This window comes from Lynx rufus, unplaced genomic scaffold, assembly GCF_022079265.1.
Source record: "Lynx rufus isolate CCGP_SWC_20201006 ecotype Redwood Valley unplaced genomic scaffold, mLynRuf1.p SCAF_8, whole genome shotgun sequence".
Lineage (NCBI taxonomy): Eukaryota > Metazoa > Chordata > Mammalia > Carnivora > Felidae > Lynx > Lynx rufus.
In genome coordinates this window covers 23,142,092-23,168,938 of record NW_025814896.1, presented here as the reverse complement: position 1 = coordinate 23,168,938, position 26,847 = coordinate 23,142,092, and the positions used below count along the sequence as shown (strand labels likewise).

General features: G+C 47.9%; 1 protein-coding gene across 1 annotated transcript in view; it reads left to right on the top strand.

Moving 5' to 3' along the window:
• EPB41L1 (erythrocyte membrane protein band 4.1 like 1) overlaps positions 1 to 26,847 on the top strand; it is a 58,997-nt gene that overhangs the window by 30,921 nt on the left and 1,229 nt on the right. The window contains exons 13-18 of the mRNA XM_047068903.1: positions 4,056 to 4,160; positions 6,091 to 6,171; positions 12,077 to 12,163; positions 12,967 to 13,050; positions 15,057 to 15,137; positions 15,465 to 15,581. Of these exons, the coding sequence (XP_046924859.1) occupies positions 4,056 to 4,160; positions 6,091 to 6,171; positions 12,077 to 12,163; positions 12,967 to 13,050; positions 15,057 to 15,137; positions 15,465 to 15,581 (555 nt within the window). The remainder of the gene's footprint in view (positions 1 to 4,055; positions 4,161 to 6,090; positions 6,172 to 12,076; positions 12,164 to 12,966; positions 13,051 to 15,056; positions 15,138 to 15,464; positions 15,582 to 26,847) is intronic.

The following is a 26,847-nucleotide window of genomic DNA, read 5'->3' as shown; positions in this document are numbered from 1 at the left end:
CTGGCTGCCAGACACTTCAGGGAGGGCATTTCTACCACATCCCAACAGGAAGGATGCACAGAACTCGAGCTCGTGTCCCCTGATTCAGGCTGTGAAACTGCGCTGGAGGTAGCCACTGGGGGAACTGGCCACGTGAGCCCCTGCCCCCACCGCTGCCCCCGAGCTGGGGGAGTAGACCGCATGCTGCGTAGCTCCGTAGTAGCATGTTTCAGTGGCCCCTCATCATTACTGCGATCAGAGGCTGCTTGTCCATTCCTATGAGTTCTTTCCCCTAAACCAGCCTGAGAGTAGCCCAGGCAGAATGATGGGTTCATCTGGTTGGCCTGTGTTAGCTTAGCCACAGAGACCCTCGGCTTGTGGTGTGACCTGGTGCCCAGAGGGTCACACAGCCCCTGTGGAGAAGGTTGGCACCACCACCAGCAAACTACACACTTGCTTTGCCTTGCTGCCCCCACCTGCTGGGCTCCTACCTGTTTTGCTTGGCTTGTCCAACGATCTTCCTTCACCCTTTCCCTTCCCTGGCTCTCCTGCCTTGGGGAAGCTGACAGTCCAGAGGTTTCCATCCTTCGCTTCTGGTTCCCTCTTGGTCCCACTGCCAAGTTCCTTTCTGCCTCCTTAAGACTAACTATCTTCTCTAATCCAGAACACATCCGGAGATGCGGTCAGGGAAGAGAAGCACATCACCAGCTTAGCAGCAAACCCCCCTGGAAAAGGGGGGCGCCTGAGATTCGCCAGCCCCTCGGGCCCTCAGGTCTCTGCAGCCCCTTGGTGCCCTGATGACCCAGTCATCTTCACCTGGCCGGGGTGCATCGCTGCCTTAGATTCCCACCTGCTCGGGCAGTGCCTCTTGTGGCAGCTCAACTCTCGCTTGTCTGGAATGTGTCCTCACACCTCTCAACCTTCCAGAAACTAAAATGGAAGTTAAGTTTAGCAAGTGAATCTCTAAGTGCACTGAATCTCTAGAACCTGAAGCCAACTACTTTAAAAAATATTTGGTGGGTGTTAGATTGGGCTTTAAAAAGAACGTCATGAAACAGCCAAAAATGTGCATGTGGTGTTTAATCCCTGACAGGCCAGTTGAGAGGTATGTATGTCGGACAAGAGTTGCTGGTTCCCCTCCAGCGTTTCCTTGGCCTGCTGTTGTCAATTACACTGATGGGACTAGAACCTCCACTCCATGGCCTGCCCACCGGCCCCTCATGGAGCTCAGGGTTGAACTGATGCAGCACCCAGCTCCCAGGAATTAACCCCTGTTATTCCTCCCCCCCTAGACGATGCTGATCCCTCCCACAGAGACTCAGTGGAATTGACAAACCATGTTGGCTTCCTCTTTGTTTCTCAAAGCTCTTGGCTCCAGCCTCCCTGCCTCCCCGTCCCGGGTTTCCCTAAATCCCTGGGTCTCCCTCCTTGGTTTCTGTCTCTTGATGTCCACCTGCACGGATGGGCCTGGATCCAGGCTCCCATCCCTGCCTTGCGCACAATGCCGCTTCTAATCAGCTCCCAGATCCAGACCCTGGATGGGGCTTCCTGTCCAGAACGAACTGGCAGGATGTTTGCTTTTGTACTCGCTTTGGCCATCAGCGGGAGACCCTCGGAAAGGAGCGTTCCCCACTCTTGAGAACTTTGCGGTTTTTTAAAGCTTGTTGTCATGCCAAGGAATCTTTCCCGGAGCGTTTTTCGTTTCCTGACCTGCTCTTCTATTTGAGACATTGAAATGGCCCCAGGGTTTCTTCTGTCATTCACCATCTTGATTTCTCTCTCTCTTTCTTCCCACCCCACACCCCTGTTCCTTTGATTTTTATCTGGCCATAGAGAGCAGGGCTAAGGGAGGGCTCAGAGGAGAAGGTCAAACCGCCCCGTCCCAAGGCCCCAGAGAGTGACACGGGAGACGAGGACCAGGACCAGGAGAGGGACGCGGTGTTCCTGAAAGACAACCACCTGGCGATTGAGCGTAAGTGCTCCAGCATCACGGTCAGCTCCACATCCAGCCTGGAGGCTGAGGTTGACTTCACGGTCATTGGTGACTACCACGGCAGCGCCTTTGAAGACTTCTCCCGCAGCCTGCCTGAGCTCGACCGAGACAAAAGCGACTCCGAAACTGAGGGCCTGGTGTTCTCCCGGGATCTCAGCAAGGGGGGCCCCAGCCAGGAAGACGAGTCTGGGGGCATCGAGGATAGCCCAGATCGAGGGGCCTGCGCCACCCCAGATATGCCCCAGTTTGAGGTACAGTGGAGCATCCTGAAGACCTGGGCCTGGCGGGCACTGCATGTTCAGAGGGCCCTGGGCCATCTGTGAGAAGACTGAGCCACCAGCCTGCAGCCCAGAGCCCCTCAGCCTGAAGCTCTGTCTCGTGTTGCATGACTGTCCCTCCGCAGAACAGCATGGTTCTGTGCTCGCATGTTTGCCATCTTGGTTTACCCCTAACATGCACTCCTTGGCGTTTTAACCCTGTGACCCCATTGCTTGCCTGAGGTCAAGCGATGCCAGACAGTCTGGTCTTACTCGACTCCTCCTCTCCCTGCCTGTGTTGCATGGCACCTGCAGAGAGCATGGGCTTGCGGACTCGCGGGGCTCCTGCAGCCTGGTTTGGAAGTTGGTGGCTTTTCCTGATCCTGGCCCAGGCTCCTCTCCCTGGGGCCTCCTGGGGAAGGGGCAGCAGTTTAAATTCATCTGGCCCTGGGGTCTTGGGGTAGCAGTGGAAACTCCTAGAGAAGAGGAAATGTCCGCATGGAGGGGGACACAGGGATAGACTGTGTCTGGGTCTCTCTGCTTTGTGTCCTTCCTTCAGAGGATCTTTGTCACGTGATTCCTCTGCCCCCTCATCTCTTACAGTCCCAGTCTACCTCCTACCACACTCTCCTCTCCCCCGTGTTCCAGGCATTGAAATATGAGCTCATCTACTCTGGGCTTTCACTCCATGGTGTACTCTCTGGGTAGAAGGTTTTCCCTCCCTTTCTCTGCCTTGCAAACCTGTCACGTTCCAGGACCAAGTTCAGATATCACTTCCCTAGCAAATGCTTTCCTAACCACCCTGGGCAGAAGTGTTGGACCTGCTGCAGCCCCCTTGCTCTGTAATGTTTCTGTTCCCGGCATTGTCCCAGTTAGTCAGGTTAGTGGCAGCCAGGTCTGCTTTCCTACTGGGTGGCAGCTGCTCTAAGCCTGCCTATAGCAGGCACTGATAGATGACTAACTGGATAAATGGCTAGATCTCAGGGTGACAGTAATCTGTGAGAATCCTCTCACTGCCTTCCCAGCCAGATGACAAGCTATTTCATTCATTCATTCAGCTCACATATGTTAATATGCTAATAGTCATGTGAACTAGCCTGGATGGAGGACTCTGAAGAAACTGATCATTTAACTGAAGCCTTTTAGAGTAGAGGTTGAAAACTGGTGGCTCCAGGCCAGATCTGGCTAGCAGATGTGTTTTCTTGGACCTTGATTTAAAAATAAGGATGTTGAATATAAAATCCACAGTGTTGTTTTTTTTTTTTTTTAATATCATTAAGAAAATCCGATGATCCAGTCACTCAGAGGCCATGGCCACAGTTGGTCCCTACATGTTCTCCAGTTCACTCCAGTCCTTCGTAAGCCCACTTCACCCATTTCCATCTCCTGCCTGGCCTCTGTAGGCATCCAGTTGTATGACTCCTGCTCTCAAGAACAGTTCAAATGAAGCAGCTGGGAGGTGATGGCATAATCATCGGAAGTCATTCAGGATGTATATAAGGAAAATACTTAGTGTGGGGCCTGACATAGAACATATTAATTGAATAGTAGATGTTCTTTTAATGGTAGCCTAAAACACAACTTATGGCCACCATGAGGTTATGTGGCTGCAGGGCCATGAGCAGGCCTGTCTGGGTACTGCTGATAGTTCTGGCTCTCCCCTTGGCTATTCGTCTATGACATCTCACCGTGCCTCTTTGCCCTGACCTGCGTGCCCTTCCAGAGACTTGGCTGGCTGCAGGGATGGGGGCTACACTGCATTTGGCTGTGAGCAGGAGCCATGCAGGGGCTTGGGTTATGGAGTGTTCTCTCTCATCTCCTTACAGCCTGTGAAAACAGAAACCATGACTGTCAGCAGCCTGGCCATCAGAAAGAAGATTGAGCCAGAGGCTGTACTGCAGACCAGAGTCACCACTGTGGACAGCACCCAGGTAACCCGTGCCTTTCATTGCACCCTGATCGTAAGCATTGGACATTTAAGGGTGGGGTCCCCACCAAGGCCAAGCCCCTTGGCCAACCCTTGCCACACTGTTTTCCCAGAGCCCCCATTTTAACCCCGATGCTCTTCTAAGCTTCATTGTCCTCCCTGAGCTCTAGAAGTGGGTAGTGGAATGATTTTCTGTCCTGGGCAGACCACGCCTCTTAAAAGCCTCAATTTCCCATCTCTCAAATGGGAATGAGCATGTCTCCCTTGTCTTTCTGGGAGTGCCGTAAGGGCTAGTGGCTAGTGGACTAGACTGTGGCTTTCAGATTGTTTGAAGGGGTTCGAGAGGTTTCTTGACGTATCCCTGGGAGAGAAGAGGGAGACATCTCAATCCAGCTTTTGTTAGGATGGCTCACATTGGGTCATTTTTTGACGTATGCGGATTCCATATCAGATTGGCAATGTGAACAAAGTGAGAAAAAGATAGAAAATCATTTGTCTTAGCAAGATGAAATGTACTTGGTCCCCTGGAGAAAGTGGTCCTAAATAGACACAGGTGAACTGCAGGTGTACAGGTGCATGGTACATTTCCTAAGTTTCTTTTGTGGTTTTTAAACTTTAAACCTTGAGATTGTAGGTCTGATACCCTCTAGGTTCCTTGTGGTCAGAGGGGCTACAGTGCAGGGAGAGGAGACTAGTCTGTGTTTTAAGAACTAAAGTAAGGTGTAAACCAACACAATGTGGGCAACTCTGTCATTTCCAGAATACACCCCCCCCCCACTTTTTATCACTTGCATGATGGTCTACATGGTAGCTAGTGCAATGGTCAAGACGCTCAAGTTCTGACGAGCTGTGTGATTGCAGGCAATGTGCTCCCTCTCTGTCCTATTTTGTTTCAGTAACACATGTTTTATTTTGCTTTCGTATAGAGAAATATAAAGAAAACTAAAAAAGGCCCCCAATTCAACAGCCCAGTAATTCTCACTGACATCAAAACAACAGCATGGGGTGCCTGGGTGGCTCAGTCGGTTGAGCATCCGACTTCGGCTCAGGTCATGATCTCACGGTTCGTGGGTTCAAGCCCCGCATCGGGCTCTGTGCTGACAGCTCAGAGCCTGGAGTCTGCTTCGGATCCTGTGTCTCCCTCTCTCTCTGCCATTCCCCCATTCGTGCTCTGTCTTGCTGTCTCTCAAAAATGAATAAATGTTAAGAAAATTTTAAAAAACCAGCAAAGTGTTCCATTATGAAATTCAAATAGAACAAATTGAAATTTGTCTTGTGATTCTTCCTAGGAAAAAAATATGCATATTCCAACCTATACACTCACATCTCTAGATATTTTAGAATTTTGCACGAAAGGGATGCTCTTTTACACCTGACCTTTTTTTCTTGATAACTGTCTTGGAGATCACTCCTCATTTGCCATATGTGGGCCCACCTTGCTCTTCTCAGTCGCACTTGGGAGTGAGTCCTGACTTATTCTCCCATCAGTGGACTTGTGGCTGTTTGTGTCCTTGGCAGTTAATGGTGAATGCTTCAGTGAACTTTTTTGTCATACTTCTTGGCAAAGTTTTCAAAGTTTACATGCAAAGGATGAATTCCCAGCAATGGAATCAAAGAACACATGTGTTAAAATTTGCGTAGACTTGTCAGGCTATCTGATTTGTTGTCCTTTGTCAAATAAGATGGTTCAAATGATCAGGAGGACTTGTGAGCATCCCCCTCCCACCTGTGATTCACTCCCTGTGTAGACAGATTCCCCTCCCCACCAGTGCATGTTCACTCACACAGCCCATCACTCTGTAACTGGGAATGCCACCCACCCAAGTAACAGAAGCTTCAGGTGCATCTGGTGTGCTTCTCTCTCTCTCTCTCTCTCTCTCTCTCTCTCTCTCTCTCTCTCTCTCTCTATCTCTCATGACTCTTCTGGCCAGCAGGTTGATGGGACTGCCCCAGGGGGAAAGGAGTCCATAACAACTGCTCCCTCCATCACCACGGAGACCATATCAACCACCATGGTAAGTAGGACCTGAGAGATTTCCCTCTCTGACCAGCCCCCTTGCACTAAAACAGCCAGGTAACAATATCACAGCCTTGGCCATCTGGGGAAGTCCTCATCTGCCCTCACTGCAACAGGCATGGGATGTAGAATCTGGGACCATTGTTACCACAGGACATCCAGTTTTCCAAATTGAATAATGCGGGAGGTGGAATCCCTGAGTGTCAGTTATCTGGACCATCTCAGCCACAGCAAGGGTAAAGGGAGGATGGTACCATTTGGTTATTTGATTATTGGCAATACATGAAGATCCCTGGCAGCTAGCTCCTGGCAGCTGTGCATTTTCTCATGTCTCAGGCCACTTCCTTACCTTGGTCAGTAGGTGGCATGCAGTGAACGTAGGTTGGAAGCTCAGGACTCTGGTTCTGCTACCTATTTGTGGTCTGACATGTGAAGGAAGGTCCTTGGCCTCAGGTGTCTTCATCTGTAAAGTGGGAATAGTTCCCATTCTGCCTTGTTCACAGGTTCTTAAGAGAGTCTGGTAACGTCAGATCCTTTAATGGTGACACAGACCAGATAGCATTAGGCACCCAGGCTGTGTTCCCATGCAAAGTGCCAAGAACCATGAATGGGTGATCTCACTGAGTCCTCACAAAAACTAAAGGGGATTCTCTATTTTCTCCACCTTTTACAGATGAGGAATCTGAAGTACAGAGAGGTTAAGTGACTTCCTAAAGTCACACACCCAGTAAGTGGTAGAACCAGGTCAAACTCAGGCATTCTGACCCCAGAAGCCTCACTATACACATCACCCACTCTGCACCCTCATTCTGACCATTGTGAACCGTGGCTGCTGGGGCCAGGGCTGGGGCTGGGGCTGATGCTAATGTCTGGGCTGGATCTGTCTTGAGTCAGTGGAAAGTTGTTTTCAAATGCTTTCTCTTGCTGAAACCCTGATATACACATAGGAAGAGAATTGCCTTTAGACTACCCAGCAGGTAGGTTTTGAGCAAAGACAAATAAATCCCAACCAGTTACCAGTGCGCACCCTCTTTCCTGGTCACTCAGTTCCTCTTCTCCCTTAGTCCTCTCCATGTGGTATCAGGATGCTTATAGGGCTAAATTTAAGTTCATACCATAGTGAGTAGGGAGCTACATTGTTCATTTACCCACCCACCCACCCATCCATCCATTTATTTGTTCCAAAAACATTTATTATTCTCTATTGTCTGCCTGGTACAGAATACAGAGATGAAGAAAATATGCTACCTGCTAGAAGTCATTTGTTCAAATAATGATCACAGGTACATATAATTGTTTAGGTCCTGGGCACACAGTGGTGAACAAGGCCCAGCTCTCCCACTTCCTGGCAGGATGACCCTGAGCAAGTTATCTGAGCCTCTCCAAGCCTCAGTTTCCACTTCTATAAAATGGGGTGATGGGGGCAATAATAGTACATCCCTCAAAGGGTTGACCTGAGGATGGACCAAGGTAATCTGTGCAGAGGCTTGCCTGGCACCTGGGAAGGGGTCTGTAAATGTGAACTGCTGTTATTTTCTCCTGCCTTCATGGAACAGTGCAATAATGCTTTCCTGGGGCGGGGCAGGGGTGGGGGGGGCTCAGGGAGGATAGGTATGGGGTGATACCCCTACCAGGAAGAGTGAGAAGGCTTTACCTAGGCATTGACATTTGAGCTATACTTAAAGGATAAGTGAAGGGTCAGCCCCAGCAGAAGGCATTCTAGGCAGTGGGAGTATAGCAGGTGCAAAAACAAGGATGGGAAGGAACGTCACATTTGGGGAAAGGCAGGTGGTCCGTAAAGCAAGATGTCAGGTGTGTGGAAGAGGAGTGGGGTAGGGAGGGGAAAGATCTGGAAAGGTAGGCTGGGCCAGGGCTTGAAGGGCCTCAAATGTCATATAGGAGGTTCACACTTTATCCTGGAGATAGTGGGGCATCACTCCCAACTTTTGAAGTAGGGGCATGATGTCATCAAGTATGTGTTTCTCTGTGTTTTAGAAAGATTACTCTAGCAACCGTGTGGAACATCACAAGAGGGAAAATTCCCTGATGTCCTCCCTTTCTCCTTCCATCCTTCCTTTGGCAAATATTTGTTGAACACCCACACTATGTGATGCACTGTGCCAGGCGCTGTGAATCTAGCACTGAGGGAGACAGACAGCATCCCGAGACCACATTGGGAGACCAGACATTGGGAGAAACCAAAAGAGAAGGCAGAGAGCTAGTCTGGGGACTGGGGCAGGGCCCGTGTGCGAGGAGGTGGGTGTAAAGAAGGGGAGCGGGGTTAAGGGATAACTGGAGAGAGGAAAACGCAGGATTTGGTCATTGACAGAATGTTCAGTTAACAGAGGGAAAGTGGGCTGGTGACTTTGCACACTAACCCAGACATTCCTCCCCCTTCCCCCACTGTTTATTTATTTATTTTGAGAGAGAGCATGCACAAGCATGGGAGGGGCAGAAAGAGAGGGAGAGAGAGAGAATCCTAAGCAGGCTCCACACTGTCAGCATGGGGCCTGATGTAGGGCTTGAACTCACAAACTGTGAGTTCATGACCTGAGCCAAAACCAATAGTTAGATGCTTAACTGACTGAGCCACCCAGGTGTCCCTAACCTAGCCACTCCTCCTCCTCCTCCTCCTCCTCCTCCTCTTCTTCTTCTTCTTCTTTTCTTCTTTAATGTTTATTTATTTTTGAGAGAAAGAGAGCACAAGTGGGGGTGGGACAGGGAGATAGAGACAGAATCTGAAGTAGGCTCCAGGCTCCAAGCTGTCAGTGCAGAGCCTGACACAGGGCTCGAACTTGTGAACCTGAGCCAAAGTCAGATGCTTAACCGACTGAGCCACCCAGGCACCCCTAACCTAGCCATTCTTGAAGTGCAGTCCTGGGAACCTTTAGAAAGGCAAATCTTTGGGCCCCACCCCAGACCTATTGACTCAGAAACCTTGGGGCAGGGCCCAGAAGTCTGTGACACCCCTCAAGTCTGAGAAGCACTGATGTAAACAGAGAGCACTCGAGGGGATTGCTCTTTAGTGGTAGGCGTGTGTCAGGGGCGGGGAGGCAGTGAATTTGAGGTTGGATCTGATGAGTGCTAGGAACCTGTGGGACATTTCCAGGGGAAAATGTCTAGGAAACAATTGATTTTAAAGGTCTAAGTTTCAAGAAAGATCTGGGCTATAGATAAAGAGATATGAGACAGTGGCCTTGTGAGAAGGCCTTGAGTGGCTGAGGCAGTGCAGACAGGGTGGTGAGGAGGAGAACCCTCAGTCTGAGGGAGGAAGGGTCCAGAACCAAGATGGTGGCATTGCCCTGGCCAGGGAGAGAAAGGAGCCGCACCTCTTTGAGGCAGGAGAAAACACTGGCTGAAGATAAAGGAGAGATAGAACAGATGGTGCCTTGTTTTGAATGACCTGTGTCCCCATTAGTGAGTGGCCTCTATTTTCAGTGTGTCAGTGGAGGTGAAGCCTTGTCTGGGAAAGAGGGAGCAGTGGGCAAAGAAGAGGCTTTAGGGGAGAATTTCCCGGAGTGACGGTAGGATTCAAAGGGGCTAGTGACTGTTTCCTAAGCTGATGGAAAGGAAGCATTGAACCCAGAAGGCTGCCCCCACCCCTTTTTTTTTAATTGAAGTATAGTTGACACACAATGTTACAATGGTTTCAGGTGTGCAACATAGTGATTTGACAAGTCCATACGTTATGTTATGCTCACCATAAGCGTAGCTACCATCTGTCACTGTGCAGCACTATTACAATACTGCTGACTATATTCTCTATGCTTTTATCCCCCCGAACTCTTCACTCTGTAACTGGAAGCCTGTATCTCCCACTCCCCTTCACCCCTGGTTGCCCATCCTCCACCCCCACCCCTCCAACTGCCAGTTATCTGTATTTGTGGATATGTTTCTGCTTTTTTCTCTGGTTTGCTTGTTTTGTTTTTTAGATTCCACACAGAAGTGAAATCATATTGTATTTGTCTGACTTATTTCATTTAGCATTATACCCACTAGGTGCATCTATGTTGTTGCAAATTGTAAGATCTCATTTTTTTTATGGCAAAGTAACATTTCATTATATACAGACATACACACACACACCACATCTTCCTTATCCATTCATCTATCGATGGACTTGGGCTGCTTCCATAGCTTGGCTATTGTAAATAATACTGCTGTAAACATAGGGGTGCATATGTCTTTTCATTTAATGTTTTTGTCTTCTTTGGGTAAATAGCCAGTGGTGGAATTACTGGATCATATGGTATTTCTATTTTTAATTTTTTTGAGGAACTTCCACACTCTTTTCCACAGTGCCTGAACCAACTTACGTTCCCACCAATAGTGCACGAGGGTTTCCTTTTCTCCACATTCTTGCCAACACTTGTTATTTCTTGTCTATTTGATGCTAGCCTTTCTGACAGGTGGAAGGTGATATCTCATTGTGGTTTTGATTTGCATTTGATGATTAGTGAGGCTGAGCATCTTTTCATGTCTGTTGGCAAGGCTGCCCTTTTAAAGGCTTGCTGCTGGGCCACGTTCTGGGAATCCATCTGAAAAGGTTGCTCATTGGTGGCGTGCCAGGTAACCAGGTCACTGTCTCAGCTGGAGGCAGGCATGGGGGGGGGGTAGGCAGGGCAAAGGCAGATGGCTTCTGTCCTCACCTGTCCCCTGGCAGGCAGAGATCCAGATCTAGTACCATGCACAGACAAGGACAAAGGTTCAGCCTGCTCGGCAGCTGCAGAACAGACACAGCTCTGGGCTGCGGGATGGAGAGGACTGAGCCCGAGATGGCATAGAAAGTGGGAGGTGAAGGCAGGCGGCCGGACCCGCTGCCAGATGTGGGGCAGTACATCCAGCCAATCCAGGAGTATCTAGCAGTTAGAATCCACCACAGGACCAGAAGAGCTGCTCCAGGGTAACAGTTCCGAGGGCAGAGTAGTGTTACCGAAGGAGCATGTTGGACTTGGAGACTGACAAACATGGGTCTAAATCCGGGCTCCGTCACTAACTTGCTGGTGGACTTGAACAAGCCTCTTGACATTCTCTGGCCTTCTAATTTCTCAACTGTGAAACGGGAATATTAAAATAATTTCCTGTGGTTGTTCTGAGGATTAAATGAGATAGTGCGTCCTTAGCATAATACCCAGCACATACAAGTACTCAGCAAATATTGGTTATCATTATGTTGTTAGGAGCCAGCCTGTATTCCTATGTTTATCCTAAAACTGGCATTTGCAAAGCTCTTTCTCCTCTGCTAGCCTCATAATGTCTCTGTGAGAGTTGGGCAGGGATGTCTTTTTTAAAAAATAACTTTATGACTTCATATTTTCAGAGCAGTTTCAAGAGCAGCTTATGTATTAGAACAGTTTTATAGCAAAGTTGAGAGGAAGGTACCCGCATGCCCCATGTATAAGAACATGTAGGTTTCCCATATACCCCTTGCCCTCACACATGCATAGTCTCCCCCATTATCAACATTCCCTACCAAAGTGAGACATTTGTTACCATTGATGAACCTACATTGCAGGACTCCCATTTTATAGGTAAATCCATGAGGCCCATAGAACGGAAGTGGCTCTGCCCCAGCCCATGTGGCTGGAACATGGCAGGGCCAGGACAGAAACCTGAATGTCTCTGCTCCTTTGTCAGTGCTTCCCGAGAGCAATGCCGTGTCTTGTTCACCAATGTCCCTTACCCCAGGCACTCTTAATGTTGAATGAGTGAGCAAGTGTCTTAAGTGTGTGAGTGAGTAAGAGAGTAAGTGTGAGAGCAGGCCCATGTGTGAGCATGCGAATGCATGACAAAAGTCATTCCTCAACCTCGTGGCCATGAGAGCTACATGGCTACATACTCTGGCCATCCTGGGGGCCCGCCCACGTGAGATCTGGCCATCTGAGCACTATTGTTTCCCCCAGGAGAACAGTCTCAAGTCCGGGAAGGGGGCAGCTGCCATGATCCCAGGCCCACAGACGGTGGCCACGGAAATCCGTTCTCTTTCTCCGGTAAGTGGGTAGGGCCAGCTCAGGCTAGGGTACTCTGTGCTGAGAATGTGGACACAGGTCCCCAGGTGGCCCACAGCAAGTACAGCATAGAGCCCAGTAGGCTGCCCTCTTAAGTACAGCGCCAGGAAACTGGCTCCTTTTCAGGTGCCCACAGGGCTCCCTTGTACCCACCGGAGTCTCATCTGTTGCCTCCACACACCCCCCTCCCCCACATATGCACACCAGAGGGCACTGCAGTGTGAGGGTGAAGCAGCCCCTCTCCTTGGTGGCGCCTGTGATGTGACAGCTCTTTTGCATCTGCTCTCCTTACTGGCCAGGGGAAAGAGGGACTAGGAGCGCAGAGGCTTGCACTCTGGATGTGGCTGCCAGTGACTGAGTCTGTCACCGTGAGGTCTCTCGCATCTCCTGCATTCTCAAGTTTGTCCTTCTCATTGTCTAGCCCCTGAGACTTCGTGTTCCTGGCTGTGACAGGGTGGGAGCTTGGGAGGGCTCTGTCTCCAGCCTGGATCCCCCGTTCATTCTTTTAAGATACCAGGATTCTTGAATTCTGGGGTCTTGTTAGGATTCTGGGCCTCAGGAATCTCAGGTTCTAGGAATCTGAGATTCAGTGGTTGCGAGTTTCATGGATCTAGCATTCTAAAGATTCCAGTGTTCCTGAATTCTTAAAGTCAGTGGTTTGAAGCATCTTGGCTTCCAAACTTCACCTTTGTGGGGGCCCCCTTGATTCACTCCCCCCACCCCCACCCTGCAGAGCCCAGTATCCTTACCTGAACCCTGGGGTGGGGGGTGGTTATATTCTGCAGATCATCGGGAAAGATGTCCTCACCAGCACCTACGGCGCCACCGCGGAAACCCTCTCCACCTCCACCACCACCCATGTTACCAAAGTGAGTAGCAGCAGGGTGCCATATGCCCCCAGCCTGGCTGTGGGGCTGGGGAAGGTCATTGCCATCGCTGTGCCTTGTAATGTGGACAGAGAAGACCTGTAGCGTTCCTAGTTTCTGGAATGCTCTGTGCTTTGTTCTGTACTATGGGTTGTCCTAGGCACAGACCCTGCCCTTCAACATCGACAGCCAGGCTGGGTTGGGGGGCAAGACTATCTCATTGGAAGTAATTCTGAGCCATGGCATTTGCACCTTATAGAACTTAAGTGCTGGCAGGATTTAGAAGAGGCGACGTTAAGGAAGCCTCAAAGAGTGAAGAGGGGTCTTCTGGAAAGAGTAGGGTTTGTGCAGGGTCTTAGAAGGCCAGGTAGGACTTGTGAGGGAGGAGAAGACAGATGCAGACATTCTAAACAGTGCAGAAAATGGGAGCAGAGACTGCGCATTTGCTTATTTGTTCACTGAGCAGATGTTAGTGAGCATTAGCCGTACACCAGCCTCTTGCTAGGGTGCAAGTGGTGCACGACTGTGGGAACAGCGGAAGTGGTCTCTATCAGGGAGTAGTAGCACGTAGGGGGCATCACTGTGAGGAACTGGGGGGGGGGACTCGAAGCAGGTGAAGCACAATGGAGACAAATGAGACAAATCCCAGGACAAATGTGACTGTGAAGGGTCTGAGGCTAAGAGCCATTGGAACACTGTCAAGGTTTTTTAACTGGGGAGTGACCCAGGGCAAAGGGGTTTAAGGGGAGGAGATTAGATCCAGCAGGATGTATAGGTAGACAGGGGAGAGAAGAGAGAGAGGCATGGAGAGACTAGGGATGGGGAACCTGGACCAGGGTATGAGTTGCAATGGGGAAAGGAAGAGGCAAGGGCCACAGGAGGGAGTCATTCCCCATGTGTCAGCTGTGACTCAGCCACCGAGCTGAGGCTGAAGACAGGCAGGCCAGCATATCCGTGCCCAAGTAGCCGGGAGGAAGGCAGGAGGGGGCCCGGGCCAGAGATGGAGGCCTGGAGGAGAGAGGCCAGGGAGCCAGGTTGAGGTGGAGGTTCTGCTGAGTCATCCGAAGGAGAAGTCTGGTGGGTCCCACTGGCCCTCCTGCACACACACTGTCCCGGCCCTGCTTGCTCCTGTGCAGGAAGGACTCAGCACCTTTGCATGTTCCCCAGAAAATATCCACTCTCACTGAGAGCATTTGTGAGCGATGTTGACTTTCCCTGAAAGTTTTGTGGGAAGGTTTTCCGTCACCTACCCCACTGCATACTGCTCAGAAAACTCTTCTTCCCCAAGTTCCTCCTGGCCCTGCCAGTTAGGGAGCCCCCTTCTTTCTGTCTGCTCCTGGCTCTTGCTGGGATTTCCCTCCACTACCACCCTCTTTAATATGCCAGGCAATTTTGTCCTTCCCCATCTTCTACTTCAAAACTTGCACCCAAACCCCGCCCTTTCAGGAAACAGTGGAGGTTGTAAGTATCACCCACACAGTTTTCTCTTGGAGTACTGTTCGAAGTCATTCAAGATAGAACCTTGTCACCATTCACATTTCATTCATGTGTTCATTCAACCAGTCTGCATTTAGCACCTGCCCTGGTCAGATTGGACAGGGGAGTGGGGGAGGAGGGGACACAGAATTGAACAAAATACAGACCCTGCCCTCAAGACCAGGTCACACACACAAGGTCACCCCAAGGTAGAGAGCCCCAGAACCACAAGAGAGATACAGACTTGGTGCTCAGGGAGTACCAAGGTGGGAGGGTGGCAGGGTCACCAGCCAGGGTCAGGGAGACGGCACTTGAGCTGGGCTTGGAAGACCTAGAGAGGGCGGTTTGGTAGTTAGGGGAGTATGGTGGCAGGGGGCAAGACATGCAGCCTAAAGTCCCAAAACCAGAAGAGGGAGCCAGGAGAGAAGGTGACTGCTGGTTCCAGCCTTGCCCTTGAGGGATGCCTTGGATGGGCCTCCTGTCATGCCCAGCAGGCCCCAGGGCTGACCTTGCCACCCTCTCCCTCTCTGCAGACTGTGAAAGGGGGGTTTTCTGAGACGAGGATCGAGAAGCGAATCATCATCACTGGGGATGAAGATGTTGATCAAGACCAGGTATGGGGACGGGGGACATTGTTCCCGGTGGCTCTGCCCAGTGCCCAGTCCCTCCCATATTGGATTACCCACGGGCAGCTGCCCTTGTGGGCAGAGATGATGTCCACTTCGGGCTGACCCTATTCAGACAAGAAGCCCTAAAGGAATGGGTGTAGAATGAGGGCCAGAAGAAGCCAGAAGACCTGAGCTCTGGTCTCTAACTATTCAACCACTGCCCTCCCTGAGCCTCCATTTCCATGACTGTACACTAAGGGGCTTGTTGGTCTTCATGGTCTGTCTCGTATTCGATATCCTATGGTTCCTCACTTTGTTGCTCTTTCCTCCCAGGCCCTGGCATTGGCCATCAAGGAGGCCAAACTGCAGCATCCTGACATGCTGGTAACCAAAGCTGTCGTATACAGAGAAACAGACCCGTCCCCGGAGGAGAGGGACAGGAAGCCACAGGTAAGCCCTCTGAGGCTCCGCAGCCATGAGAGGGAGGAGGAAACAATGTCCAGATCTTCTGAGGGTCATTTCCATCTGAGAGCCCATCAGGTGGCTTGGTCCCTAACACAGCTTTCATCCCCCATATTCCTGGTCTGTGGCTCAAAGGAGAGACGTGGCTCCCCCAAATACCACAAATCAGTGGGGGACAAGGGGGAGGAATGCTGGTTCCTTGGTTTCTTGGGTGTTTCAGGCCCCAGACCCAGAAAAGTAAATCCAGAAGCAGTAAGAACAGGGAGATGGGGGTTGATGGCAGGTACTGAGGTGGGACAGCTGGAAGCAAGCATAGCCTCACTGGCCATTACCTAGAAATTTGAAGCCAGAAAAAGTCCCCTCAGGCCCAGTACCGCCTTCTTGTCCCTGAGTCTCTGCGTCCATCACAGGTCACTGGCTGTTGCTAAGGGGGATATGATGACCAGAGTCCTCGATCCCATCTGTTTTGCTCGATTGCAAACCCTTGACTTCTCAGGCCACCTTGGGCCAGAAATTTACTTTTCTGTTTCCTTATGGGCGGACCTTCATCAGTGCCTTGCTGAACAAGAGAAATGTACTTTTCTGTTTCCTTATGGACGGACCTTCACCAGTGCCTTGCTGAACAAGAGGAAGGAGATGGGTACTGCAGCAGATAGGGCTTTTATCAGCCTACATTGGGTTGGGGGGGGGGGTTCAGGTCCCACTGGAAATCCACTGAATGTTATCAGACCCATAAAACAAAATCTCACAGACATTGAGTTGAGTGGTATGTAATATGATTCTATTCACAAGAAGTCCAGAAGTGATAAAAATCAGAATAGTGGTCAGTTCTGGGACTGACAGTTCTGGTATTGACAGGGAGGAGTCACAAGGGAATCTTTGGGGGTGCTAGAAATGTCAGCACCCTCTTCCCTGATGAATGAAACTGTGTTTTCTAGAAAAATACAAGAATGTGGATCACCACCCCCTTCATGTCAGAAGAAAAAGCACTGAAACATTTTCCTGCCACTTTGAAAGGCTGCCAAACCATGGTCTAGACTGCTGTCCAATAGAACTCTCTGCAATGATGGACATGTTTTCCTTGTACTATTCAACACACATGGCTGTGAGCACTTGAAATTGGCTAATCTGAAATCAGATGTGCTTTAAGGGTAAAATGCATGCAGGATTTTAAAGATTGAATGAGAAAAAAAGAATGCAGAATAGCTCAATAATGTTTATATTGATTACCTGTTCAGATGATAATGTTTGGATATATTGGGTTAAGTAAAATATATTGTGAAAATTAATTCCCCCTGTTTCTTTTCTTCTTTTTAGGGTAATTTAAAATTTAGAATTTTAATTTAGAAATTAAAAAATTTCTATCTAGAAGATTTTAGGAAACTAGAAATATCTAGAAAATTTAGAAACTATCGTCCAGAAAATTTTAAATTCCATTCAGGGCTCTCATTCTATTTCTGTTGGACAGCACTGCTCTAGAAGTGTAAGCTGGTCATGGGCGGAGCCTGCCTCCCAGCCTTCCTCAGACTTAAATGCAAATTGTCACTCTTATCCCCTCGGTTGTCCAATTATTCTTGCTCTTCATCCCCCACATCTCAGGGTGGTAGCGTAGGACACTTGCCACGCTGGTCCTGAGCTGACAGCGTCACCTGGGGAATACAGGTGCCAGAGAACTGTTGTCTCGGTGCCTGGGTGGCTCAGTCGGTTAAGGCATCTGACTCTTGATCTCAGCTCAGGTCTTGATCTCAGGGTCGTGACTTCAAGCCCCATGTTGGGCTCCATGCTGGACATGGAGCCTGCTTAAAAAAGAAAAAAGAGAAGAGAAGAGAAAAGAGAAGAGAAGAGAAGAGAAGAGAAGAGAAGAGAAGAGAAGAGAAGAGAAGAGAAAAAAAGAACTGTTGCGATAAAGTCTGATTTAGAAGGGCTGGACCGGACCTGGGAATCTTTATTTATACCCTGGTCTTTAGGAAGTCCATGAGCAGCCACTAATGCAAAGAATTCTGTGCTGGGAATCCGGAGACCTGGCTCCAATCCCAGCTATCCCCTCGTGGGCACTCACTTTCCTCACTTGCAAAATGAAGAGATGGGGCTAGCCCTTTCCCATCAGGGTCTTCTGCTGGTTTGTATGCTTTCCTAGAGTATCTGTCGTGCATTTCTCATACTTTTTCCTTTCCCTGTCTGTTCCTTCCCATCTTTCCCAGCGCCTTTCCAGCGGGTCCTCCAGGCTCCTGCCTTCCCATTTGCCTGGGCCACTCAGAGCTCTGGTCCCTGCCTCCGTGTCCTGACCACCTCCTGCCCCCCCCCCCCCGCCCCACTATGGAGCTTTTGATGTCTGCCCACTTGGCGGTCTCATTTGTCCTCCTCACCTCTCTTGTAGTTCTTCCTTTTTTTTTTTTTTTTTTTTTTTTTTTTATGAAGTTTATTGACAAATTGGTTTCCATACAACACCCAGTGCTCATCCCAAAAGGTGCCCTCCTCAATACCCATCACCCACCCGCCCCTCCCTCCCACCCCCCATCAACCCTCAGTTTGTTCTCAGTTTTTAACAGTCTCTTATGCTTTGGCTCTCTCCCACTCTAACGTCTTTTTTTTTTTTCTCCCTTCCCCTCCCCCATGGGTTCCTGTTGAGTTTCTCAGGATCCACATAAGAGTGAAACCATATGGTATCTGTCTTTCTCTGTATGGCTTATTTCACTTAGCATCACACTCTCCAGTTCCATCCACGTTGCTACAAAAGGCCATATTTCATTTTTTCTCATTGCCACGTAGTATTCCATTGTGTATATAAACCACAATTTCTTTATCCATTCATCAGTTGATGGACATTTAGGCTCTTTCCATAATTTGGCTATTGTTGAGAGTGCTGCTATGAACATTGGGGTACAAGTGCCCCTATGCATCAGTACTCCTGTATCCCTTGGGTAGATTCCTAGCAGTGCTATTGCTGGGTCATAGGGTAGGTCTATTTTTAATTTTCTGAGGAACCTCCACACTGTTTTCCAGAGCGGCTGCACCAATTTGCATTCCCACCAACAGTGCAAGAGGGTTCCCGTTTCTCCACATCCTCTCCAGCATCTATAGTCTCCTGATTTGTTCATTTTGGCCACTCTGACTGGCGTGAGGTGATACCTGAGTGTGGTTTTGATTTGTATTTCCCTGATAAGGAGCGACGCTGAACATCTTTTCATGTGCCTGTTGGCCATCTGGATGTCTTCTTTAGAGAAGTGTCTATTCATGTTTTCTGCCCATTTCTTCACTGGGTTATTTGTTTTTCGGGTGTGGAGTTTGGTGAGCTCTTTATAGATTTTAGATACTAGCCCTTTGTCCGATATGTCATTTGCAAATATCTTTTCCCATTCCGTTGGTTGTCTTTTAGTTTTGTTGGTTGTTTCCTTTGCTGTGCAGAAGCTTTTTATCTTCATAAGGTCCCAGTAATTCACTTTTGCTTTTAATTCCCTTGCCTTTGGGGATGTGTCGAGTAAGAGATTGCTACGGCTGAGGTCAGAGAGGTCTTTTCCTGCTTTCTCCTCTAAGGTTCTGATGGTTTCCTGTCTCACATTTAGGTCCTTTATCCATTTTGAGTTTATTTTTGTAAATGGTGTGAGAAAGTGGTCTAGTTTCAACCTTCTGCATGTTGCTGTCCAGATCTCCCAGCACCATTTGTTAAAGAGGCTGTCTTTTTTCCATTGGATGTTCTTTCCTGCTTTGTCAAAGATGAGTTGGCCATATGTTTGTGGGTCTAGTTCTGGGGTTTCTATTCTATTCCATTGGTCTGTGTGTCTGTTTTTGTGCCAATACCATGCTGTCTTGATGATGACAGCTTTGTAGTAGAGGCTGAAGTCTGGGATTGTGATGCCTCCTGCTTTGGTCTTCTTCTTCAAAATTCCTTTGGCTATTCGGGGCCTTTTGTGGTTCCATATGAATTTTAGGATTGCTTGTTCTAGTTTCGAGAAGAATGCTGGTGCAATTTTGATTGGGATTGCATTGAATGTGTAGATAGCTTTGGGTAGTATTGACATTTTGACAATATTTATTTTTCCAATCCATGAGCAGGGAATGTCTTTCCATTTCTTTAAATCTTCTTCAATTACCTTCATAAGCTTTCTATAATTTTCAGCATACAGATCCTTTACATCTTTGGTTAGATTTATTCCTAGGTATTTTATGCTTTTTGGTGCAATTGTGAATGGGATCAGTTTCTTTATTTGTCTTTCTGTTGCTTCATTGTTAGTGTATAAGAATGCAACTGATTTCTGTACATTGATTTTGTATCCTGCAACTTTGCTGAATTCATGTATCAGTTCTAGCAGACTTTTGGTGGAGTCTATCGGATTTTCCATGTATAATATCATGTCATCTGCAAAAAGCGAAAGCTTGACTTCATCTTTGCCAATTTTGATGCCTTTGATTTCCTTTTGTTGTCTGATTGCTGATGCTAGAACTTCCAGCACTATGTTAAATAACAACGGTGAGAGTGGGCATCCCTGTCGTGTTCCTGATCTCAGGGAAAAAGCTCTCAGTTTTTCCCCGTTGAGGATGATGTTAGCTGTGGGCTTTTCATAAATGGCTTTTATGATCTTTAAGTATGTTCCTTCTATCCCGACTTTCTCAAGGGTTTTTATTAAGAAAGGGTGCTGGATTTTATCAAAGGCCTTTTCTGCATCGATTGACAGGATCATATGGTTCTTCTCTTTTTTTTTGTTAATGTGATGTATCACGTTGATTGATTTGCGAATGTTGAACCAGCCCTGCATCCCAGGAATGAATCCCACTTGATCATGGTGAATAATTCTTTTTATATGCTGTTGAATTCGATTTGCTAGTATCTTATTGAGAATTTTGGCATCCATATTCATCAGGGATATTGGCCTGTAGTTCTCTTTTTTTACTGGGTCTCTGTCTGGTTTAGGAATCAAAGTAATACTGGCTTCATAGAATGAGTCTGGAAGTTTTCCTTCCCTTTCTATTTCTTGGAATAGCTTGAGAAGGATAGGTATTATCTCTGCTTTAAACGTCTGGTAGAACTCCCCTGGGAAGCCATCTGGTCCTGGACTCTTATTTGTTGGGAGATTTTTGATAACCGATTCAATTTCTTCGCTGGTTATGGGTCTGTTCAAGCTTTCTATTTCCTCCTGATTGAGTTTTGGAAGAGTGTGGGTGTTCAGGAATTTGTCCATTTCTTCCAGGTTGTCCAATTTATTGGCATATAATTTTTCATAGTATTCCCTGATAATTGTTTGTATCTCTGAGGGATTGGTTGTAATAATTCCATTTTCATTCATGATTTTATCTATTTGGGTCATCTCCCTTTTCTTTTTGAGAAGCCTGGCTAGAGGTTTGTCAATTTTGTTTATTTTTTCAAAAAACCAACTCTTGGTTTCGTTGATCTGCTCTACAGTTTTTTTAGATTCTATATTGTTTATTTCTGCTCTGATCTTTATTATTTCTCTTCTTCTGCTGGGTTTAGGCTGCCTTTGCTGTTCTGCTTCTATTTCCTTTAGGTGTGCTGTTAGATTTTGTATTTGGGATTTTTCTTGTTTCTTGAGATAGGCCTGGATTGCGATGTATTTTCCTCTCAGGACTGCCTTCGCTGCGTCCCAAAGCGTTTGGATTGTTGTATTTTCATTTTCGTTTGTTTCCATATATTTTTTGATTTCTTCTCTAATTGCCTGGTTGACCCACTCATTCGTGAGTAGGGTGTTCTTTAACCTCCATGCTTTTGGAGGTTTTCCAGACTTTTTCCTGTGGTTGACTTCAAGCTTCATAGCATTGTGGTCTGAAAGTATGCATGGTATAATTTCAATTCTTGTAAACTTATGAAGGGCTGATTTGTGACCCAGTATATGATCTATCTTGGAGAATGTTCCATGTGCACTCGAGAAGAAAGTATATTCTGTTGCTTTGGGATGCAGAGTTCTAAATATATCTGTCAAGTCCATCTGATCCAGTGTCTCATTCAGGGCCCTTGTTTCTTTATTGACCGTGTGTCTAGATGATCTATCCATTTCTGTAAGTGGGGTGTTAAAGTCCCCAGCAATTACCACATTCTTATCAATAAGGTTGCTTATGTTTATGAGTAATTGTTTTATATATTTGGGGGCTCCGGTATTCGGCGCATAGACATTTATAATTGTTAGCTCTTCCTGATGGATAGACGCTGTAACTATTATATAATGTCCTTCTTCATCTCTTGTTACAGCCTTTAATTTAAAGTCTAGTTTGTCTGATATAAGTATGGCTACTCCAGCTTTCTTCTGGCTTCCAGTAGCATGATAAATAGTTCTCCATCCCCTCACTCTCAATCTAAAGGTGTCCTCAGGTCTAAAATGAGTCTCTTGTAGACAGCAAATAGATGGGTCTTGTTTTTTTATCCATTCTGATACCCTATGTCTTTTGGTTGGCGCATTTAATCCATTTACATTCAGTGTTATTATAGAAAGATACGGGTTTAGAGTCATTGTGATGTCTGTATGTTTTATGCTTGTAGTGATGTCTCTGGTACTTTGTCTCACAGGGTCCCCCTTAGGATCTCTTGTAGGGCTGGTTTAGTGGTGACAAATTCCTTCAGTTTTTGTTTGTTTGGGAAGACCTTTATCTCTCCTTCTATTCTAAATGACAGACTTGCTGGATAAAGGATTCTTGGCTGCATATTTTTGCTGTCTAGCACCCTGAAAATCTCGTGCCAATTCTTTCTGGCCTGCCAAGTTTCAAAAGAGAGATCAGTCACGAGTCTTATAGGTCTCCCTTTATATGTGAGGGCACGTTTACCCCTTGCTGCTTTCAGAATTTTCTCTTTATCCTTGTATTTTGCCAGTTTCACTATGATATGTCGTGCAGAAGATCGATTCAAGTTACGTCTGAAGGGAGTTCTCTGTGCCTCTTGGATTTCAATGCCTTTTTCCTTCCCCAGTTCAGGGAAGTTCTCAGCTATGATTTCTTCAAGTACCCCTTCAGCACCTTTCCCTCTCTCTTCCTCCTCTGGGATACCAATTATGTGTAAATTATTTCTTTTTAGTGTATCACTTAGTTCTCTAATTTTCCCCTCATACTCCTGGATTTTTTTATCTCTCTTTTTCTCAGCTTCCTCTTTTTCCATAACTTTATCTTCTAGTTCACCTATTCTCTCCTCTGCCTCTTCCATCCGAGCTGTGGCGGTTTGCATTTTGTTTTCCATTTCCTTTAAAGCGTTTTTCAGCTCCTCGTGCCTGTTCATTAGTCCCCTGATGTCTGTAGCAAGAGATTCTCTGCTGTCCTGTATGCTGTTTTCCAGCCCAGCGATTAATTTTATGACTATTATTCTAAATTCACTTTCTGTTATATTATTTAAATCCTTTTTGATCAGTTCATTAGCTGTTGTTATTTCCTGGAGATTCTTCTGGGGGGAATTCTTCCGCTTGGTCATTTTGGATAGTCCCTGGTGTGGTGAGGGCCTGCAGGGCACTTCCCCTGTGCTGTGGTGTATAACTGGAGTTGGTGGGCGGGGCCGCAGTCCGACCTGATGTCTGCCCCCAGCCCACCGCTGGGGCCACAGTCAGACTGGTGTGTGCCTTCTCTTCCCCTCTCCTAGGGGCGGGATTCACTGTGGGGTGGCGTGGCCCGTCTGGGCTACTTGCACACTGCCAGGCTTGTGATGCTGGGGATCTGGCGTATTAGCTGGGGTGGGAAGGCAAGGTGCACGGCGGCAGGGGGGGCAGGCTTAGCTCGCTTCTCCTTAGGTGATCCACTTCAGGAGGGGCCCTGTGCAGCCGGAGGGAGTCAGATCGCTGCCGGAGGTTTGGCTCCGCAGAAGCACAGAGTTGGGTGTTCGCGCGGAGCGAGCAATTTCCCTGGCCGGAGCCGGTTCCCTTTGGGATTTTGGCTGGGGGATGGGCGGGGGAGATGGCGCTGGAGAGCGCCTTTGTTCCCCGCCAAACTGAGCTCTGTCGTCCGGGGGCTCCGCAGCTCACCCTCCCTTTGTCCTCCAGCCTTCCCGCTTTCTGAGCAGAGCTGTTAACTTATGACCTCCCAGACGCTAAGTCGCGCTTGCTGTCGGAACACAGTCCGTCAGGCCCCTCCGCTTTTGCAAGCCGGACTCGGGGGCTCTGCTTGGCTGGCGAGCCGCCCCTCCGCCCCGGCTCCCTCCCGCCAGTCCGTGGAGCGCGCACCGCCTCGCCGCCCTTCCTACCCTCTTCCGTGGGCCTCTCGTTTGCACTTGGGTCCGGTGACTCTGTTCTGCTAATCCTCTGGCGGTTTTCTGGGTTATTTAGGCAGGTGTAGGTGGAATCTAAGTGATCAGCAGGACGCGCGGTGAGCCCAGCGTCCTCCTACGCCGCCATCTTCCTAGTCCTTGTAGTTCTTCCTTTGATGCCATTGTCCATGCACCACCATTCTCTCTCTGTCTCTCCTTCTGTCTCTCTCCCCGCTTTTCTCTCCTTTCACTCTCTTCCTCTCTCTCTTCCTCTCTCTCTCTTCCTTTTTCTTCCTCTCTCTCCCTCCCTCTGTCCCCCCCAAACCTTCTCTCACCTCTCCCTCTTGGATCCTTCTGTAAAGGATCATGTTGCTGTAAAGGATCATGATCTGTTCATGTTGCTCTGAAGGAGACAGAAGTTTCTCCCTTGTCTTTTCGCCCACATGCTTTACCACTAGTTACTGCCAAGTAGGAACCACCTTTGACCCCTAATATAGTCAGACTCATTCTGGGGGAGAGGTCTTCTCTGAATTTGAAAACTCTTTTTAAGGTGTTTGAACTATATTGGTTTGATGGATGGATGCATCTTGGTATCCCAAGGAAAGATCTGGAATCCTGCAAACCTGGATTCAGATCTCAGCCCTGCCTGGTATTAGCCATTTGACTTTCAGCAAATTATTTATCTCAGAGGTTCCCTCATCATCTAGTTGTCAGCAACAATAAGCACAATAATAACAGTTGCTAAAATTTATGGAGCGCTTGTGCTGTTCTAGGCACCAGGCTATGCCCCTGATATAAGTATTGTCAGCTGCTCATTCATCTCACAAATGAGAAAATGGAGGCTCTCAGATGTTAGGTGACCTGCTCACAGCCATGGGGCGTGATTAGAGAGTCAAACTTTGTCTGTAAGACTCCAGAGCCCCCTGTGGTCTTAACCTCCTTAACCTCCTTCTCAGGGTATCTGTCTCATAGGGTTAGTGACATCATACATATACATTAGTTAACACCGTGCCTGGCACATAGTAAGTGCTCAGGAAAAGCTAATTATGACTATTATTACTATTAACTCAAAGTAAGCCAACAAAATGCTGTATATTTGGGTTCTGATGTAATAAACCGAGAAGAATAAATTATAATATGGCATTGTTCAGATGTCCCTGCCACTTCTGAAGTGTCTGGGCTTTTGAAGACATCTCACATCGTGTTTACACTGAGCTGTGGGACTTAAATCGCAGCCTACCACTATAAAAAATAAAAATTTCCTCAGGTAGTTAGCAGAATTGAGTAGAAAGAACACACCCAGGCTTTGGAGGCAGAAACTCCTGGCTAGCAGTGGTTCCAGAGGAACCTCCCTGGTGTCCCTCCCTCAGTTTCGTTATCTACAAAATGAAGTTAATCTATAAATTGGAGCTGCTGTAATAATTAAACAACATCTGTGAGTGTCTTAGTTCAGGCTGCTGTAACACAATACCATATACTGGGTGGCTTAAACAAAACAATACACATTTATTTCTACCAATTATGGGGGCTGGGAAGCCCAAGGTCAAGGTGCTGGCCACTTCAGTTCCTGGGGCGAACGCTTTTCCTGGTTTGCAGATGGCTATCTTCTCTATATACCTTCACATGGTGGAGAGCAGAGAGAGAGGGAGAGAGGATCTCTCGTGTGCATCTTTTTATAAGGTAGTATGTGAGGGCTCCACCCTTATGACCTAATTACCTCCCAGAGACCTCCACTTCCAAATCCTTACACTGAAAATTAAGGCTTCAACGTCTGAATTTTGGTGGGGGGAGGACACACAAATATTCAGTCCATAGCAGTGACACACAGGACAGTGTCTCACACACAGAAGGTGCTCAGCAGTGTGAACCTGCATCCTTATCTTTTGCCACATTCAGGGATTGACGAGCCCCAAGAGAGTCAGACCATAAGCTTTTGCCAGCAGCCTGGTGCACAAGGCCCTATCTCCACACAGGCATCCATCTTGCTGATCCAGCCTCTCTTCCCTCCCTGAACCCTCCAGAAACATTTGTTCAGACTCCAGTGGACTCTTGGCCTTCCTGTTCCTCCTCTTTAAAGTTCTTGCTGTGAGTGTGGAAAGCACACCCGTCTCACACAGGGTCTTTTCTCTCCCTGCAACTCACAGTCCTGATGTGAGGCTTCTGCTCCATCTTCTACTGGCCCACCTCCTTCAGACAGGGCCTGTCTCCTCAACACTGCCAGCAAGAGGGCAGCCTCCACCCAGCGTCCTTACCTTTAAGATTTTGATTAAATGGGAGAAAAAAATTGACCTATTTCAAAGCAGGAGTCTTGTGTTCTAGTCTCATTTCTGCCACCAACTCACTAAGACATTGAACCCTCTGGGTCTCAGTTTTCCCATACGTCACATAAGCCGCGAAGGATTTTGTTTATATGGCTGCATTAGCACGTGACCATACATGAGTGGCGAAGGGCAGGAATGATACTCCACCTGTTAAATGGTTTTGGGTAGTTGCTGTGTGCCACACACAGTGCTGAGCATTGAAAGACAAAGATAAGTAAAAGGCAGCCATTGCCCTCAAGGAGATCAAAATAGAGTGTGGCTAAGTTAGCAACAACAATAGAAATAAGAACAGTCAGTGTTTGTTCAGCACTTCCTATTTGCTAACGCTTGTTTCGAATCCTCCCTATAACTGCATGAGGAAGCACCCGTTTTGCAAGGGAGCACCTGAGGCCTAAAGAAGTTAAGAAACTCACCCAAGATTGCAGAGCTCATAGGCCATGGAATGGGATTTGAACTCAGGCAGTCTGATTGCATAGCCCACGCCCTTCACCACAAAATTTTGGAGTCAAACTTGAGTTGGAATCCAGACTCCAATTTCTTTATTTAAATACTTCTCCCTGGGGGTTAATCCTCAGGACACACAGGCCCATGGAGACCAGAGAGGAAAACCAAAGAACATCTACAATTGCAACTAAATATTTCTTAGAATGGGAGAAGGTAGGAAGAAAAGGTGAATCGCGTGTGATCTGAGCTTCTTAGTGTTAAAGGAAACTTAGACAGATTTCCAGACGGAAGAGAAAGATACCACCTTCCCGGAAACAAACAA